Source organism: Nannobrachium achirus, assembly GCF_963921795.1.
Source record: "Nannobrachium achirus genome assembly, chromosome: 16".
Lineage (NCBI taxonomy): Eukaryota > Metazoa > Chordata > Actinopteri > Myctophiformes > Myctophidae > Nannobrachium > Nannobrachium achirus.
Window position 1 is genome coordinate 33998879 of NC_137823.1, and position 15993 is coordinate 34014871.

The 15993-nt window shown below is 42.1% G+C and overlaps 1 protein-coding gene across 1 annotated transcript; it reads right to left on the reverse strand.

The window, feature by feature from the left end:
• Positions 1-4546: 4546 nt before the first annotated feature.
• On the reverse strand, positions 4547-15266 carry LOC308300975 (poly(A) polymerase alpha-like; the record flags this gene model as incomplete). The annotated part of the gene is made up of 11 exons (XM_080744870.1): positions 4547-6992; positions 9168-9224; positions 9383-9436; positions 9967-10086; positions 10212-10434; positions 11083-11234; positions 11498-11610; positions 12041-12150; positions 12412-12534; positions 12779-12832; positions 15166-15266. Coding segments are annotated over 11 exons (1197 nt in total), but the record flags the coding sequence as incomplete, so codon positions are not given.
• Positions 15267-15993: the final 727 nt, after the last annotated feature.

The following is a 15993-nucleotide window of genomic DNA, read 5'->3' on the forward strand; positions in this document are numbered from 1 at the left end:
TTCGGTGAGGTCATAAGAACAAAATGCCATAACAACTGCCCCATTATTTCAGCAGTTCTTGCACTTTCAAGAATGTTTAACTAGCCAAACATAACCGCAGAGACACCAAACATTGTGTGTACCAAGTTTTAGATTTTCTCTCACGTGCCCCCTGTACCACCACAACCCTAGGGGTACATGTACTCCCATTTGAGAAACACTGCATTACTCAATCAATATTCCCATTATCCCAACCCCTAATCCCAATCCTAAACCCCAATCCACATAACCATCACCCAAAACTCCAGCCAAAACTTCCCCGCCCCCCTGCTTCGCCGCCGGCATTACGAGTCTACCTCCATAACTGCCCGACAACACCCCAGGCCTCATTGCCCTTCGGATGAACCTCCAGAGTCTGAGCTGCCACTGTTGCCAGCTGCGAGTACGACCGCCGACCTCATTTGCATATGAAGGCCTTAATTAGGTACCACAAGCATTTGCGCGGCGGGGCTGACTGTGACCGGCGAGCGTGAGGTGGCAAGACGGGAGCGCTGGGCTGGGATTGGAGCCCACTGGAGGTGGCACAACATGAAGCTGAGAGCATCCATGGCACAAGACAATGATACTGCGTACAGGGCCAAAGAGCGACGGCACTTTTCTGCACTACAACCAAGTGGGACATGTCAGAGCCATTGCTGGCTCAAACGGTTTGAAACACAATTCAAAGCAGGGGCTGCTGTTGTTTTTTTAACACGATAGGTTGGCTGAGAATTACGTTCTTGTTGGCAACAAGATGCCTTTAACTGATTGGCTGTACGTTGGACCAATCAATTAACCCCCATCCATTCCTGTTTTTAGAGTGATGACAATAAATCCCTACGGCCAATCAGGGACATATTCCTTCATTCAATTTATTTGCACAAAGGCCCAGCCCATAATTATGTCATCGTCAAAACAATGTCTTTTCAGAGCTATCTAGATTGAGACATAAATCCAAGTCTGCGGTTGGTTTTGACTCTGCCATCTTGCTATTTGTGTTCCTTAATGACTTTCTAATTCCTCATCAGCGGGTAGCTACCCTCCGCGCCAGGCAGACATGCAGACTAGTAGCCCTGGCATGGTGCCATCCTGGGCACCAGCTCCTGGCACAGGTGCACATCCGTGCCATGCTTATGGTGTCTGTAGTAGACCTCAATTAAACCCTTTAGGCTGCTTTTAAATTAGGTGCATTTCACTGGTCAAAAGTCACTACTGTGTTCTATCCTCTCCAGGGGTGTTGCAACTAAATTCTGGGCCCTGGGTACAAGGATTCACTGCGGGCCCCCCATGAATGTTCTTCATAGGGGGAGGAGTATAACCCATTTAGACTGGGAACGCATTATTACGCATAATTTTGTACTTTAACTATTGAGCTCACACATCTAGCTATTTTTTAAAAAAATCGTAAACATTTTTGCAAGTCTTTGAATATTTCAAATCCCAAATTCCCATCTCAAAATATTTAGTTCCAGGGACCCCCCCCAGAAGCAGAAATTTTAGTTACAAATGTTTGCTTAAAAAATACATAGGCCACATTTTCGCGACTTTTCAAAAATAGCAGATATACAAGCTCACAGCGCGGCACTCGGTGCCGCGCTGTGAGCTTGTAGATCTGCAATTTTTGAAATAGCGAAATAATTAAGGCCCCTCTACCGTGGGCCCTAGTAACTCAGTCCCACTCCCCCCTCTCTCCTGCTTATTCTGCACACAGAAGAAATAAGACTGGTCAGAGCTGTGAGGGAAAATGAAGCCATGTGAATTCATGGCACATTCAGGTTTGTAAATATTAGAAAGAGACAACTAAAAACAGCTTTCCACTGCTGATACTAATTTCAGGGTATTAAACTTGAATCACTACCTAATAACTCATACATTGCATACCTTCAATACGCCTCATCATTATTCAAAGAGCTTTCTGAAATCAATACCAGATTATAGATTATACATGATAAATAACCCAGAACTAAATCTGACCATTAGGAACCACATCTCTCACTCACACACACACACACACGCACGCACGCACGCACGCACGCACGCACGCACGCACGCACGCACGCACGCACGCACACTATGAGTTGACAGCTTTTTCCGGTCACTATATAACCAAGTCGTTGCAACAAAGCACTTAATTTAAAAACACACCCCAGCAAGTCTGTCTGTCCATCATGATGATCCTTATGCGCCCTCTACACTGGTCAGATCACTCAGAGCAACATTACAGCGCATGACTCCCAGCCTCCTCTGATCTTGCCCTGAAGAACCCTTTCATATCCATCCCCCCCAATCATCTCAAAATGTGGCATCTTCTTCCTTTGAAGGTACAGTAGCATTGTTTCAGTCGCTCACATGTGAGCAGGCTTACTTTTATCACCTGTTTTGGGCAAGGGGGAAGGAGTGGGGGGAGGGCTTTTTTTAAACTTGTATCCATCGAAGAAGCACAAGGCAAAGATGTTGACAGGTGCATGAAACAGGTACTGCTGGGTTAAACTAGGGAACTTCAGAGGAGGGCGGAGCAGGCGATTTAGAAGGCTTCCCAAAGCATCTCAGCGAAACAAAGGCAGTCCTTGTCTGTGCCTACTTTCACCTTGGGCTCTCTGACAGGAGAATGAGAGCTATCAACAGCCTTTTAGTATTTTTTATTTTTTTATTGTTTTAATCACAAATAACTTCTTCAAGGCTACCTGACCACGTGAGGTGATTGTGTATGACTAAACATCAGTTTCATATATGGACAGTCGTCATATCATATTTGATGGTACCTGTTTAAGGGCTACACGTGGCAATGTTACCACACTGCTACCACACCCCTACCAGAAGGTCTTCGGACAGAAGCCAAAAAAGATTTAATTTTAGTCCCGGGTAGCTCGCCATGTTGTAGACTACAAGCCCCAGAACGCAGCAGGACAACCAGTCCCCCCATTAGTCTTGGCATGCTGCCCGCTACAACTGTGAGGCGCGTGGAAGTGAGGAGGCCCAGTTGGGACAAGACCCTCCGTCACTCATGGGGGACACATGTCATAAACTCATTGTCTTGCCATCAATCGGGGGATCTAACCACCTCGCAGCAGATGGAGGCCCAGCAGGAGAACAGGGGGGCATGCCCTGGGCCTCCACCCCACACAGAGTGCACTCTGCCGGGGTAAGAGGAGCCACAACTCTAGGGGAGCCTCATGCCCTGGACTGGACCGCCCATGGATGCACCTCTGGATGAGGGCCTAATGTTGTCTATGATTAATGACAGAGGTATCTGGTGGCACCGTCGCTGCCATTAAAGGAGAACTTCACCACTTTTGGTGGATATCCTATCATTATGATGGTCAGTGTTGTCAATGGAACCAATAAAATCCTCACTGCACACCAACTATATTGATGGAAAAATCTGAAATCTCCTGCACAGTGCACACTAACGGTGCCTGCTATTAGGACGTTGAACATCCAAATACAGTTTAGTGAGTTGATATCATTAGTGAGCAGGCAATACAATAACTATTTTACGGACAGAGGTGCTTTCCAAAAGAGTACGGATTCCATCCCACTGCATTCGAAGGCAATTCCCAAGAATACACAGCAACAAAATATATATATTTTTTAATATGAAGACCACCTTTGTGTTTAACCAGTGTCTGTATCACAAATTGTTTTCAGAGCTGGTCCGGTTACTTTGAAACTTAATTAGAAACTCTGCGAGTAGTTCTTCCGCCACCCAATGATGTCTAGAATAAGATACGGAGTGGCAATATAAACTAGGCTGTTACAAGCTCACTTCAGTGAGGGAGATTGAGAACATTGGCAAATATTGTGGACGTTATAGACATGAATAATAAATGGAAATAACGTCGAAAATCTGCAAAGTGTTCATTAAAGTATATATGGCATGGACCTTTGTAACATAACCATAAGCACTAGTATCTTGGACATAAATTGAGCCATTTACAATTCCAAGCTCAGAATCTGATCTCCTCCCTCTTTACAGTATCTTGTCCTCTTGCTCTGAAGCTCCAGAGTCACAGCAAATATTACAGTAAACATAGCCTATATGGGAAGCAGTGAGTCTGAGTTAGCATAGATATGAAGATAAACATCATCCTTACCATAAAGAGTGAAAATAGTGCCAAACATGCAGTGAAAGGGATAAAGGTGTCTTTCTGAATAGCGGATCTGTAATGATATTCATAAGAGGACCACCTACTGGGGGCACAGGAAAGACTGTTTCTTAGCAACAACATACACGTTCTTACAAGCTACGTCTTGGGAAATTTTGACCGGATTGGGATGCAAACAGAACATTTTTAACTAGGCCATGTTATCAGTCTGCTCCCTGGGATGAATATCTGGGTGTCTCGTCTGACAGAAATCCCCTAAGCTGATGATACATTATTTCAGAGATTTCATCTGGCTTTTATTTCAAATGATTTTTGAACAACTCCACGGTTTCGCGTGTATGGAAATATGCAAGTTTAATACGTGGTGGAATGGCCTTGTTTGGCGAATGAGGACTCTCGGCACGTCTCTGCAATATCGTAGACCTTTATTTGTGAAAAAGTACAATACCCCATCCTTACAAATAAGCCTAAGAAAAAACTTTAACTGAGAAGGAGCATTGTAAGAACAAGAGAATGCTTTGTTGAAAAAGTGATCTATACAGTTAGAATTTTTACGCACCATATCATCAGTGGTCTTCATCTGGTTTCATATTAACATATTCCACGTGATTAACACAAACGATTCAGACAAAGCAAAAAAAATGTTGATACACATCAACAAAATAATGAGGTGAAAATTTCGGATTTCACCTTTTTAAGCTTTCAATACAGTCAACTACTAAGATCTTGCTGCTAAATCAAAGTTAACAACCAGTTTAACATTCCTTCAGTTCCAATCCTGTAATGTAACCAAGCAACCAAACAAAAGTAAAAAATATAAAATTAAATTAAAACAAAAATAAAAGAAACAGTTTTTTTTATTCACCAAAGCTATGTGAGATTATGTTATGTAAGACATAATTAATGCCACATTCAAAACCATCACGGCTAAAGCTCAAGTCGTATTTTCCGCACACTTAATTCTTTTTTTTTCTCTTTTCTATTATCGTACAAGACAAGACACTGAGGGTTACTGTACAACACCATGTACATTTTAAAGTTTATAAACTGGTCAACTCCTTTACATTTCCTTCAGCTAACACTCAGCTACCTTTATTAAATGTTATACTTATTCATTCTTTTTTTTTAATTAGGAGTACGTCCTCCTTTTTGTTCCTGATGACCCTGTAACAGGCTGGGTGCATCAAAGGTGTGTGATGCTGGATTGATGCCATTAATCCACGCCTGCCCTAGCCTTTCACTATCTTGCACGGTAGGATTAGCCCACCTGTCACAAAGCCAATGACTGGTGCAGGAACCGACTCGAAAGCAATTTTAAACTGAGAAACGAAGCTTCACCATTCTTGATGTTAGCAAACTACCTCAGAACTACCCTACAAGGTGACCTAGCTTGCAGGAGAAACCGCTCATCTTCCTCGCTGAAGATACGCCGCAATCCACTGTTTGAGGAGTGGAGGACTGTATGAAGTCAAAAGTAGACAGTACATAATTGAATGCACATGGTCCATCATCTGGCGCTAGGGGTCTGTGTGCTATATTTATCACCACAAAATGTGAGCAGCATTTTGGTCAGTTGTGTACCCAAACCTGAGCTAAGTTCCATTAATGAAAGTAAGTCTTAACATAATACGAAACTCTCCATTACAACTACCCTCCCTGATTTGCTAAAACAAAAGGCAAAACAACAGTTGAAACACAGAATAATTAGTTATGTTTCGTTTCATGTCATGTTTTGTTTCATATACTGTAAAAAAAAGAAAAAGAGGAAACAAAAGCATTCCAGTAAAATCTCCTTTGTTCCACCCCTCTGCTAATTAACACAATTGTTACAATGCAGGTCACTGTTGATCAATCCGACAAAGAAAGAACAACATTGATAAGTGGAACCTTGCCAAACCTCTGAATGAAATGCAACGAGAAGGTAGAAAGAAGAAATATCCCCCCCTCCCCACCCAAAATAACAAAAAACTAAAAAACGTAAAACTCTAGCACAGATTCATAATGCTCATTATCATGTGGCGATGTATCGTCATTCGTCACCCATCATCAATTTACTTGAAGAGCCAGCAGTTTTGAAACATGAACGGGTGGGTAGTCTGAACCTGGATCACCTGTGTTTTTAAGTCATTGTATTATCATTTTTTACAGGACGTGTTTAAATGCTTCATGAAGATTCATCTGGTTTGGCCCCGTCAGACTGAATTTGACAACTGAAGCAGCAGTTCAAGTATGTGAAACTCAACAGTGAAAGTAGTGATGTAATCTGTATCCAAATCAGCATAATGGAAAATGACAGGAAAGTAAGGCTCAGGGAGAAGGAAAAATAAAACATAAAAAGAAAAACACTGTATCCTTCAACTTGGCTCTAGCACCTGTTTGGCCTTTTCACACCAGAAGCCAGGTCTGGGCTCAGACTGGGGATGAGTGAAGTGGTCTCTGAGTCTGAACAGTGTATTCATTGGGTTAACCTCTACCCATTGCTATAGTGGAGGAAGGAACTTGAGGAGGGGGAAGATGCCAGCAGAAGAGCTTCATCGCCCCCTTGTGGCGACCGCGGTGTTCCACACTAGTGTAATATCCACAAGGTGACACTTCCACATCCAGCCCCTCTGTTTTGTCTGTGTTGTCAGGCTGCATTACCGTGGGGTCATCTATAACTCTGGATTAATGAATACAAAGATTTCCATCATAGATTATGGGGGGAGGGGGAAGGAAGGAGGAGAGGAGAGGTAGATGAAGGGGTTGGTTGCAGGCATCCATTCACCTGTTTGTCTGCTTCTACCTACTGAGACGAAGCTTGATGGAGTTCTTGACCACAGGAATGGGGTTGCTGGGGAGCAGGGGCACGTCAGACAGGTCAGACAGTCTCTGGGAGGACAAGGAGGGACACAAGAAAAGGTTAAAGAAATAGTTTAGATCAGTCATTTTATTCCTTGAATCAATTTTGTAGAGTTATTTTTGGAGAAAGACCATTATATTGGCCTGTACCTGATTGTTTATATAATATGTTACGGCTCCCATATTGTACTGTAATTTAGCCTAGAGACATACATCTGTAAGCACACTCAAGAGCTTACACCAGGTCTGTATCTTCTGTTGCAAAAGTACAAAGTCAGTAGCAATGATAACTTGTATACAATCTGTGTGTAGGGCATCCGGGAGGCGCAGGGGTAAAGCAGGGATTCGATTCCCTGGCCTTAATTACAGGAGGGAATACAGTTGGGGAGGGGCATCTTTGTCACTGCACTAGTGACTCCCACAGGTTGGCAGGACTCGAAATGCGCCTGAAATGTAATTTGTGCAACATAAAAATATAATTGGGAGCACCCGTGCGATTACAAAGAATGACTGTGGTGTGACCAAAACGGCCAGCCAAGTGAGCCATAACGAGCGCTCCCTGCCACTGTGTAAACAGACTTGCCGTCCCCTCCGAGTCTGAGCTGCAACAGTAGCTCTAGATCAGGGGTCTTCAACAGGGGGTCCGGGACCCCTAGGGGGTCCTCAGAGTTACTACAGGGGGTCCTCCAAATCTTTGATTTTTATCTTAGCCACTTGAAGCTCACAACGCTTCGCTCTGTGTGTGTGTGTGTGTGTGTGTGTGTGTGTGTGAGAGACGAGTGTGTTTGTGTCTGTCTGTGTGTGTGTGTGTGTGTGAGTGAGTGAGTGAGTGAGTGAGTGAGTGAGTGAGTGAGTGAGTGAGTGAGTGAGTGAGTGAGAGAGAGAGAGAGAGAGAGAGCGCGAGCAATAGCAAGGCAAAGATAATAGGAAGACAAATTGACATGAATCCAAATTACACTGAAGATTGTGTGTCAAACGATGAAACTACTGTATATGGAATCTATGAAAATGTTGAGGGGGTCCCTGCTTCATCTCTCTCAACTAAGGGGTCCTCGGCCTGAAAACGTTGAAGACCCCATGCTCTAGATGCTAATCTAATAGCATGTAGCACGTTCGTTTTCTTATTGACACAGTGGAGCGGGGCGGGGGCATCACTGATCGCTGAAATTCCAGCGTGTTTATGCCACGCGTCAGTAACTTTATTTCAAGTATTTGTATGTTGAGAAACGATCCGATACTGCTGCATCGTTGAGAGAAAGATAATTTCTTCTCCCTGTATGAGACTGAGAATCTGAGGACTGACCGGCTCTCTCTGTGGGGCCTTTTCCACCGGCAAAGAACCAGTTTGGGTTCTTTCTCCCGCCTATGGGATGGCAACTTTCTTGGAACCTTGGTTTGTTTCTGCGAAATGGTAGCGAACCAACTTTTACGGTTCGGAACCAACTCGGTTCTCGGTGGAAAAGCTCACCTCTGGTTCATCCCATAGGCGGGAGAGAGAACCCGAAGCCCTGAAGCTACGTTTAACAAAAAACAGATGAATGGAATCAGCGGAGGGTTCTCCTCTGGAGATGTTTGATACCTCTGTCTCTTTGACGATATGGATGGATGAGGGACAGAGTGCACTACAGTTATTGCATGAGGCCCCAGAGGTGGCCTACAATGTATTTGTAAGGCTACTTTCACCATTTCTTTTATATTCTTGTTTTTTATTCATCTAATAACATTGATAACATATTGGTGCTCCTTCCATTTTGGTGGGTGCTCCTAAATCTTTTCTGGTGCTGCTAACATTTTAAACTGTTAGCAACAGTGCTACCAGGTTCGAGCCCTGGTTGGTCATGCTGTTTTAATTTCTGCTTGTACATAAAAGAACACCCGTTTTCAGCTGGCATGTGCGCTTACACTCATGCTGCTGTCTCCTTTTACAAAATATTGTGCATAGGGATTTGTTCTGGATGTGTCCAGGCGATTTAGTATCTATAACATCTGTCCAGGCAAGTTAAGTATTAGATTAGCTCAAATGGGAACCTGGGTTAAAAAGGTAAAGAGAACTCCTTGATAAACAACCGGTGTTTATTCCAAATGGCAGCAATGGAATCACTCTGCATTTTGGATGACTAAATATGTCATCATATATTTGCTTTTCATCCAATGTATGGTGCTGGGTAAAAATCTATTGCATGCGTTATTAGGAATAATCAATACCTTAATTTGTGCCCCATTCTCCACTTCACCTTGAGCTGCAGGTATTTCCTCAGTCGCCTGAGGGGAAATAAAAAAATTGCATATAAAAGATATTGAAATATATACGTATATACCGGAAATATATATACCGGTAATGTCAAACACAATCAGGGTACCACTCCAAACATTAACGATACTTCAAAATGACAAAGTTAAAGCACATCAGCTAATGTTACCTCAGCCTCCATTGCAACGCTCTCTTCTTCCTCTTTTGGCTCACTGACTGGATCCTATATAGAAGAGAGGAAAACACACAGAAGATGGTACAATAGGTTAAACGTTGAACAGGGGGAGAATTTATTTGTCATTCTAACCATTTCTCATAAGGAGACCACACTGAGACGTGAGGAGAGCAATCAGAAAGAAAAAAAAACACTTTAGCCTATAGTTTCCGATTATTCAAGTTGAAGCTACAGAAAGGATGGCCCAAGTGGTATTCATTTGGCTTTGAACATTCAGTGGTAATGCCGAATCAAAATTCAAAGCTTTGTATTGTGTTTTTTTGTTGTGTTCGCTGACTTCGCTCACTGCTCAGATCCAGTCATTTGTACAAACACACAGACCATACCACATCCATAAACCAGAACAACAGCAAAGTGCAGAGTGAGCAGCCTTGTGAACCAGGTTGTAAAAAGGAAACACTGAATGTCCCAACCTTGGAATTGAAACCCAATTGTCAATATAACAAATGTCTGGAAGTCCGGGGCCAGCCCTAGTTAAAAGCAACCAGCTTTTACTGGTGTGCTAAAAGCAAGCCAACCTCAGCCATGGTCTCTTCTAGCTGGGGTGAGGGGGTTCTCTTCACTATGGGGGGAGACGGGGTGAGGGTCTCACTGGGTAGCACACCAGCACATCCCTGACTGCCTGCAGTGTTCGTCTCCTAAAATCATAAGGAAATCAAGAGATTACACACTAACACTTCTTGCAGGAATTTCAGCTGATTGACCTACAAGTTACTTGCTGAGCATGACAAATATGAAATAAACAAAGCAAAGATAACTGGACCTCGTCAGCTTTGAGCTTCTTTGCTGGCGCCTCCGCCTGGGGGGAACCTGGTCTTTTGGCAGTGGGAGGGCCCATGGGAAGAGGCGGGGTCTTGCTGGATGGCACTGTGGCCGGGTTGGAGCGCTGGCGCACCAGGGTGGGCTTGGTTCCCTCTGCTTCCCCAGCAGGTTTGGACTTTATCTGGGCCTCTGGGTGGGGGACTGTGACAGATCCAGAGCTGGCCCTGTTTGTATGTAGACACAAAAGGATAAACCTATTGAGTTTTGAATTGTCCTGGATGATGGAAAGTGCATTACGGTAGTATGATTTTAAACATATTCAATACAATTCAGAAAAACACTTGCAACCTTAATATTAAACTTGTAATTTACAACTTTTAGTTATTGTATATTGTCAAATACATTTATTCATACCCAAAACTGTCCTCTGCATTTAACCCATCCTAACTATTAGAAGCTAGCCATTCTTTGGCCCCCTGGGACGAGCTGCAATTTTTTTGATCAAGGGCAGTGGCATGTCTTTTAGTTTGAGAGGAAAACCCATGTGAAACATGGAGAACCTGAAAACTCCACACACAAAGGCTTCAGTCAACTCAAGACCATCTCAATGTGAGGCAAACTTTTGAAACCCAGAGATGCCCCTAATTCATCAACTGAAGAGCAGGTTGCAAGGTACAGGAAGACCGTCAAAGCTATCTTCAAGGCTTTCCTAAAGACTTTAAGACATCTCCACCTTGCACCTACATTGAATTAAAAGGCTTGCTTGTATTAGGAGAGCGATTCCTCTCAAGGGTGTATGAAAACCTATTGAGCAGCGGAATAGAATGCAGCAGTAAATCTATGTCTATGACTGGGACTTAGTTGGGACTCACCCAAAAGGGTTTGGAGGCAGGCCCAGTGAGGACCCTCTGATGGGGGTAGAAGAGGACACAGTGGTAGGCGAGGGAACTGACATGCTGTTGTCGCTGTCCATCGATAGGTCGAGACTGCTGTCATTCATTTGGCGAAGACCCTCAGTGGAATGCTGCAGCACAAAAGGAGTCACAAACAGGAGCGATATGTCGCATAATGATGTACATATATAATATAAAACACAATATAGTTACATCCACAGTCATAAAATATGAGTTAGAAGACTCATACGTTTCACTTTTAGATGACAAAATAGTCACTCAAAAGTCAAAATACTACATATTTGCTTCCTGATAGGAGTATCTGAAAATATATGTTTGACTATTTTTGTATATTATGAAATTAAATGTGTGAAATACACTGTATGCGACAGACCTTTCTGCGTTTGAGGTTTGGCAGAAACTGGTGGAGCTGTCTCCTCTTCACGTGCATGGCTGAGATCTTCATTTCCTGCTCAAACATCTTGCTGCTTATCGCCTGTCGGTACACTGCAGCCATACAACACAATGATGAGACAGACAGGCAGGCGGGCATACAGAAAAAGTCATCAGTGTTTGAAATGTACAAAATAATGCCCCCTGTCGATATTCTGTGGACATTTCATAACTTTTTTGGGGTACCAATTATGCACATAATAAACACATTCATATTAGGGGTCACTCCGAATGTTATCGTGCCTCTTCTCCCAGCACACCAGGTGTTCAAAAGCTCCAAATTTGGCACAAATATTGCTCATGACAAACTACTTTACATTTCCCAGTGGGGCAGTAAATGTATACACATTCCTGAGTAAATCTGTAGATTTCCCACAGGGAGGGTAAATGTAAATCTGGGATGATCTATAGATGTATGGGTACATTTTTATCAAAAAAAGGCTGAACAGATTAGATAACATCACACAACTCTCAAAATCCTCACCAGTGTCAGTGAAAGACTGGATGTCAAAGGTCAGGTCGACGTTCAGATTCTCAGACCCTTCCATCTTCTTGAAGACAATCCCAATAACCCACATGGTGCTCAGCTCATCTCTGGAACAAAGGTAAAGGATAGAAAGTCTTAGCAATTGGCCAAAGATTAAATATTATTTATATGGACGGCCGTCACACTAATTTGGAAAGGGACGTTTAGCAGCAAGTTGAATACTTCACGGTACTATTATGTGTAATAATAAAATAGCAGGAAGCAACAGAACACAAGAGATTGAAAATCTCACATAGGCCAGTTATGTCAGATGCTCCAAAAGCATTCCCAAAAGCCTAAAAAATATTACTTAATAACAGGGTACTCACTTGTTTTCATTGCCATCTTTGGGGCCAGGGAAAGACTGTGGATTGACATGGGCCAGAGTAATGAACTCGTTCTTCTCCAGGTTTCCAACCAGGATTCTGATTTTCGACTCTACCAAACCCACCCTGATGGATCAGATAAAAACAAGCCTTTTACCCAGAGCAACGTCTGGTAAAACAGTTGGACAGAAAATATTTAAAACTAATATATAAAAAGATTCTGTGCTCTACGAACAGCATGGCCACAAATAAGAAGCAGTCTCACCCAAAGAAATCTACATAGACGTCTTCATTCGTTCCAGTTTCACTCACACTCGGTTACTGCTGCTTTCTTACGCTCATAATTTTTTCCGGAGCTCTGGGTACTCACCATTCCAGGTGCTGCTTCTCTGTCGGCGCACTTGCTAGCAACACAATATAATGCCTTGGAACATAAGAGACAGAACAATGCCATTACACCCTAAAGGCAGAGAGCGCAGACAACCAATACTCCAGGACGGCCAGGGGACACATACCCCTACAGCAACCCATACAACACAGCAAAATTCAGAGCCACAGAACACTTCTACACATGGCAGTGCCCAAAATACCATACTCAAACTGTTAAGTAGTCTGTTTGGATCATTATAGGCAAATTTATATCAATAGAAAAACAAGACCAAGCTGCAAAACTATTTGTACAGGTTATTGGAGTCTTGAGTTGTATATGCTTGATATTCAAGTTATTTATTTTTGATTACATTCAAGTAGTCATTTTGAGTCATATATGCTTGATACTCAAGTTGTTTATTTTGATTATACCCTTCAAAGCTTTCTAAAATATCAATTATTCCAGTATGGAGGCGCTGCTTTTCTGTAGTGAATGTCAAGAATATATATAGTAGCTTAAAACTGCACAGCTCACTGTCTATGATGTAACTAACTTTTGCATATGATTGGCTATCAAATCACTAATGATGGCAACTTAAAGAATGATGTCAACTTAGAAATTAAATCAGGTACAATTCTCAGGCCACCATAGTTTAATAAAATGACCAGTGCTGAGCCTGTCAAACAATATATTTATTCAAATAACACAATACAATGAATCCAATGCAAAAGGCCCCTAGGCTGCTCTAAAAGTTCAATTAAATGAACACTATTCAAGTAAGTAAGTTAGATGTGTTAAGGGCTGAGAGCTTATAGCAACATTCCAAATGCAACAAGAAAAATAGAATCAAAGATCCAACTTCCAAGCTTAAAGCTGGAACACACCACTGTGTGTCATTTCCTCTCTGGCCAGGCCGCTTCAAGGAAGGGGGGAGCAACAGTTGGCACCGGCAGTATTTGTTCTGCCAGGGTTTGCTTAAGGCTGTAAGATCTATGGTATCTGCACATGCCATTTAATGTCATTGTTCACTTTGAACAGCCATCAAAAGGGGGAAAACAATATGAGTGACACAAGGCAGTGCAGCACTTTGGTTCACTGAACAGCGTTCCTTCTATAATCTCAGTTACCAGTGGTTGAATGTGTAAAAACCAGAGCCACAAGGGAGCCACAATTAGTGGTTAAGCTGACATGGTACAATGTTGTACAACCAAATTATTTGGGTTTTAGAGAATACTGCCATTTGTCCTAGTTAGCCAGAGACATACAATCCATGGGTGTTTTTTTTTTGTCTCCTGGTGCCGTTTGAAGGTACAGTATGTTCAACAGTGATCTTAGCCTAGTTCAACTCATTTCTTAGATGTAAAAAATCACCCAAAGATGGACAGCTGACCTAACATCATTAAACAAGTAAAAAGTAAATACATAGAAATACACTGTTGATGCTAGGCTAAACAAATTTGTATTAAATCCTCAGCTTGAGATACATTTCCCAACTTTTGAGAGTAGCTACTATTTGATCCCTAGACATCCAGGATTTTAGTTAAACTAGTTTCAAACTCAATGTTCAAAATACCTTCAAACTACACAGACATAAAACTATACAGACATAACAGCACCCATGTGTTTGTTCAACACTGGCTAAGGTAGGGAATCCCCCCCGCCACCCAAAAAAAACAACTGACCCTTTAAGTTAGGGAGAACAAAATAAAATAAGTTGTAAGGTATAAGCTTCAGACATTAAACTCTTGTCCAAAACATTTTTCGAGCTGCTAATTTCACAACTGCTCGAGTGAGATGTGAGATACATTTACCCCCAATTCAAGTTTTGATTTATGAAATCTAATTGGAAATTGTTACATACCATTATCAAAAATAAAAGAAGTCTATAAAATCAAGACTACCAAGAAATACATTGTGCAATTTGTGATCTAAATCATTTTATTTTTTAATTGAGTACAAGATAAGGCACAGGGGAAAACCAGGGAATGTTTAATATTTAATAGGAATTCTTACAAGCGAGTACCTACCTTTTTATTAAGAAAAATAACAAAAAAAATACATAAAATATAGAAGTTGTGCTTACATTGACGGGACAGTATTTAGGTAGTATATCAGGTAGTGTTTTCAGTTAACATTGTAATGAGCTTTAATGATCCGTTGAGAATCGAAGAAGGTGCTTAGGCAAAAATGCGTTGGAGTCTTATCAGAAAGACTTTTTATTGAAAACTTCAAATTGAATGCGTGGAAACCATAAAAACTGGGACCAAACTTCACATATCCTAAAAAAGTATTGTGCATGTGTGTGTGAGATGTGCAAATGATAATCTTTATTGAAATATTTGAATCTCACCACGTGTGTCCAACAGGATAGGCAGTTTAATACATACTTGTATTTCTGAAAGAAGTTTGGTGCTTCAAATAGTTTGGACCACTCTGCTTTATTCTGCAATATTTCATCGGTGATGGCAAGACCTGTAAAGGAAGAAGATAAATGTTATTAAAGGTCAGAGTTAATGTTGGTTATGCTTGGATAACCTCAGGGTTCCCACTCTTTACAAGAAATACTTTTCCATGACATCTTATGTGACTCCCACCAACAGCATATAAAGATTGAGTCATCATTATCATATGTTCTTATTTAATTTATGTAGACGTGTCTATGGGTTTGCCGCTCTGACATCATGCTCTGATGTCACTGTGATGTCAGGGGAACCACTTTACCAGAATGGGGTTGCCGCTCTGATATCATGCTCTGGCTTCACTGTGATGTCACACTAAGTACAGAATCCCTTTTATGCCCATATATGGAGATCCCTGATGTCCACATCCCTGATGTCCACATCCCTACATCTGTGATGCCAGGGGAACAAATCCCTTTTATGCCCATATATGGAGATCCCTGATGTCTACATCCCTGATGTCCAAATCACTGTGGCGCGGGCGAGGTCGCTTGTCGCCATGAGGCGTCTTACTAGTTTAGCAATTTCAATACGCCTTCAAATAACTTGGGATGACCATTTACCAAACACAATAACTAGTAAGACGCCTCAGGGCGACATGCGACCTCGCCCTTTAGGCCGAAAATTCTTGGCCATCTGGCCAGTGATGTATATCGGACCAGTTGCACCAGACCCCTGCTTGATAGTCAACAATGTGATGTCAGAACATGCCCATATATGGGCATTACCAAATATGGGCATCCCCAGCTATGCAAA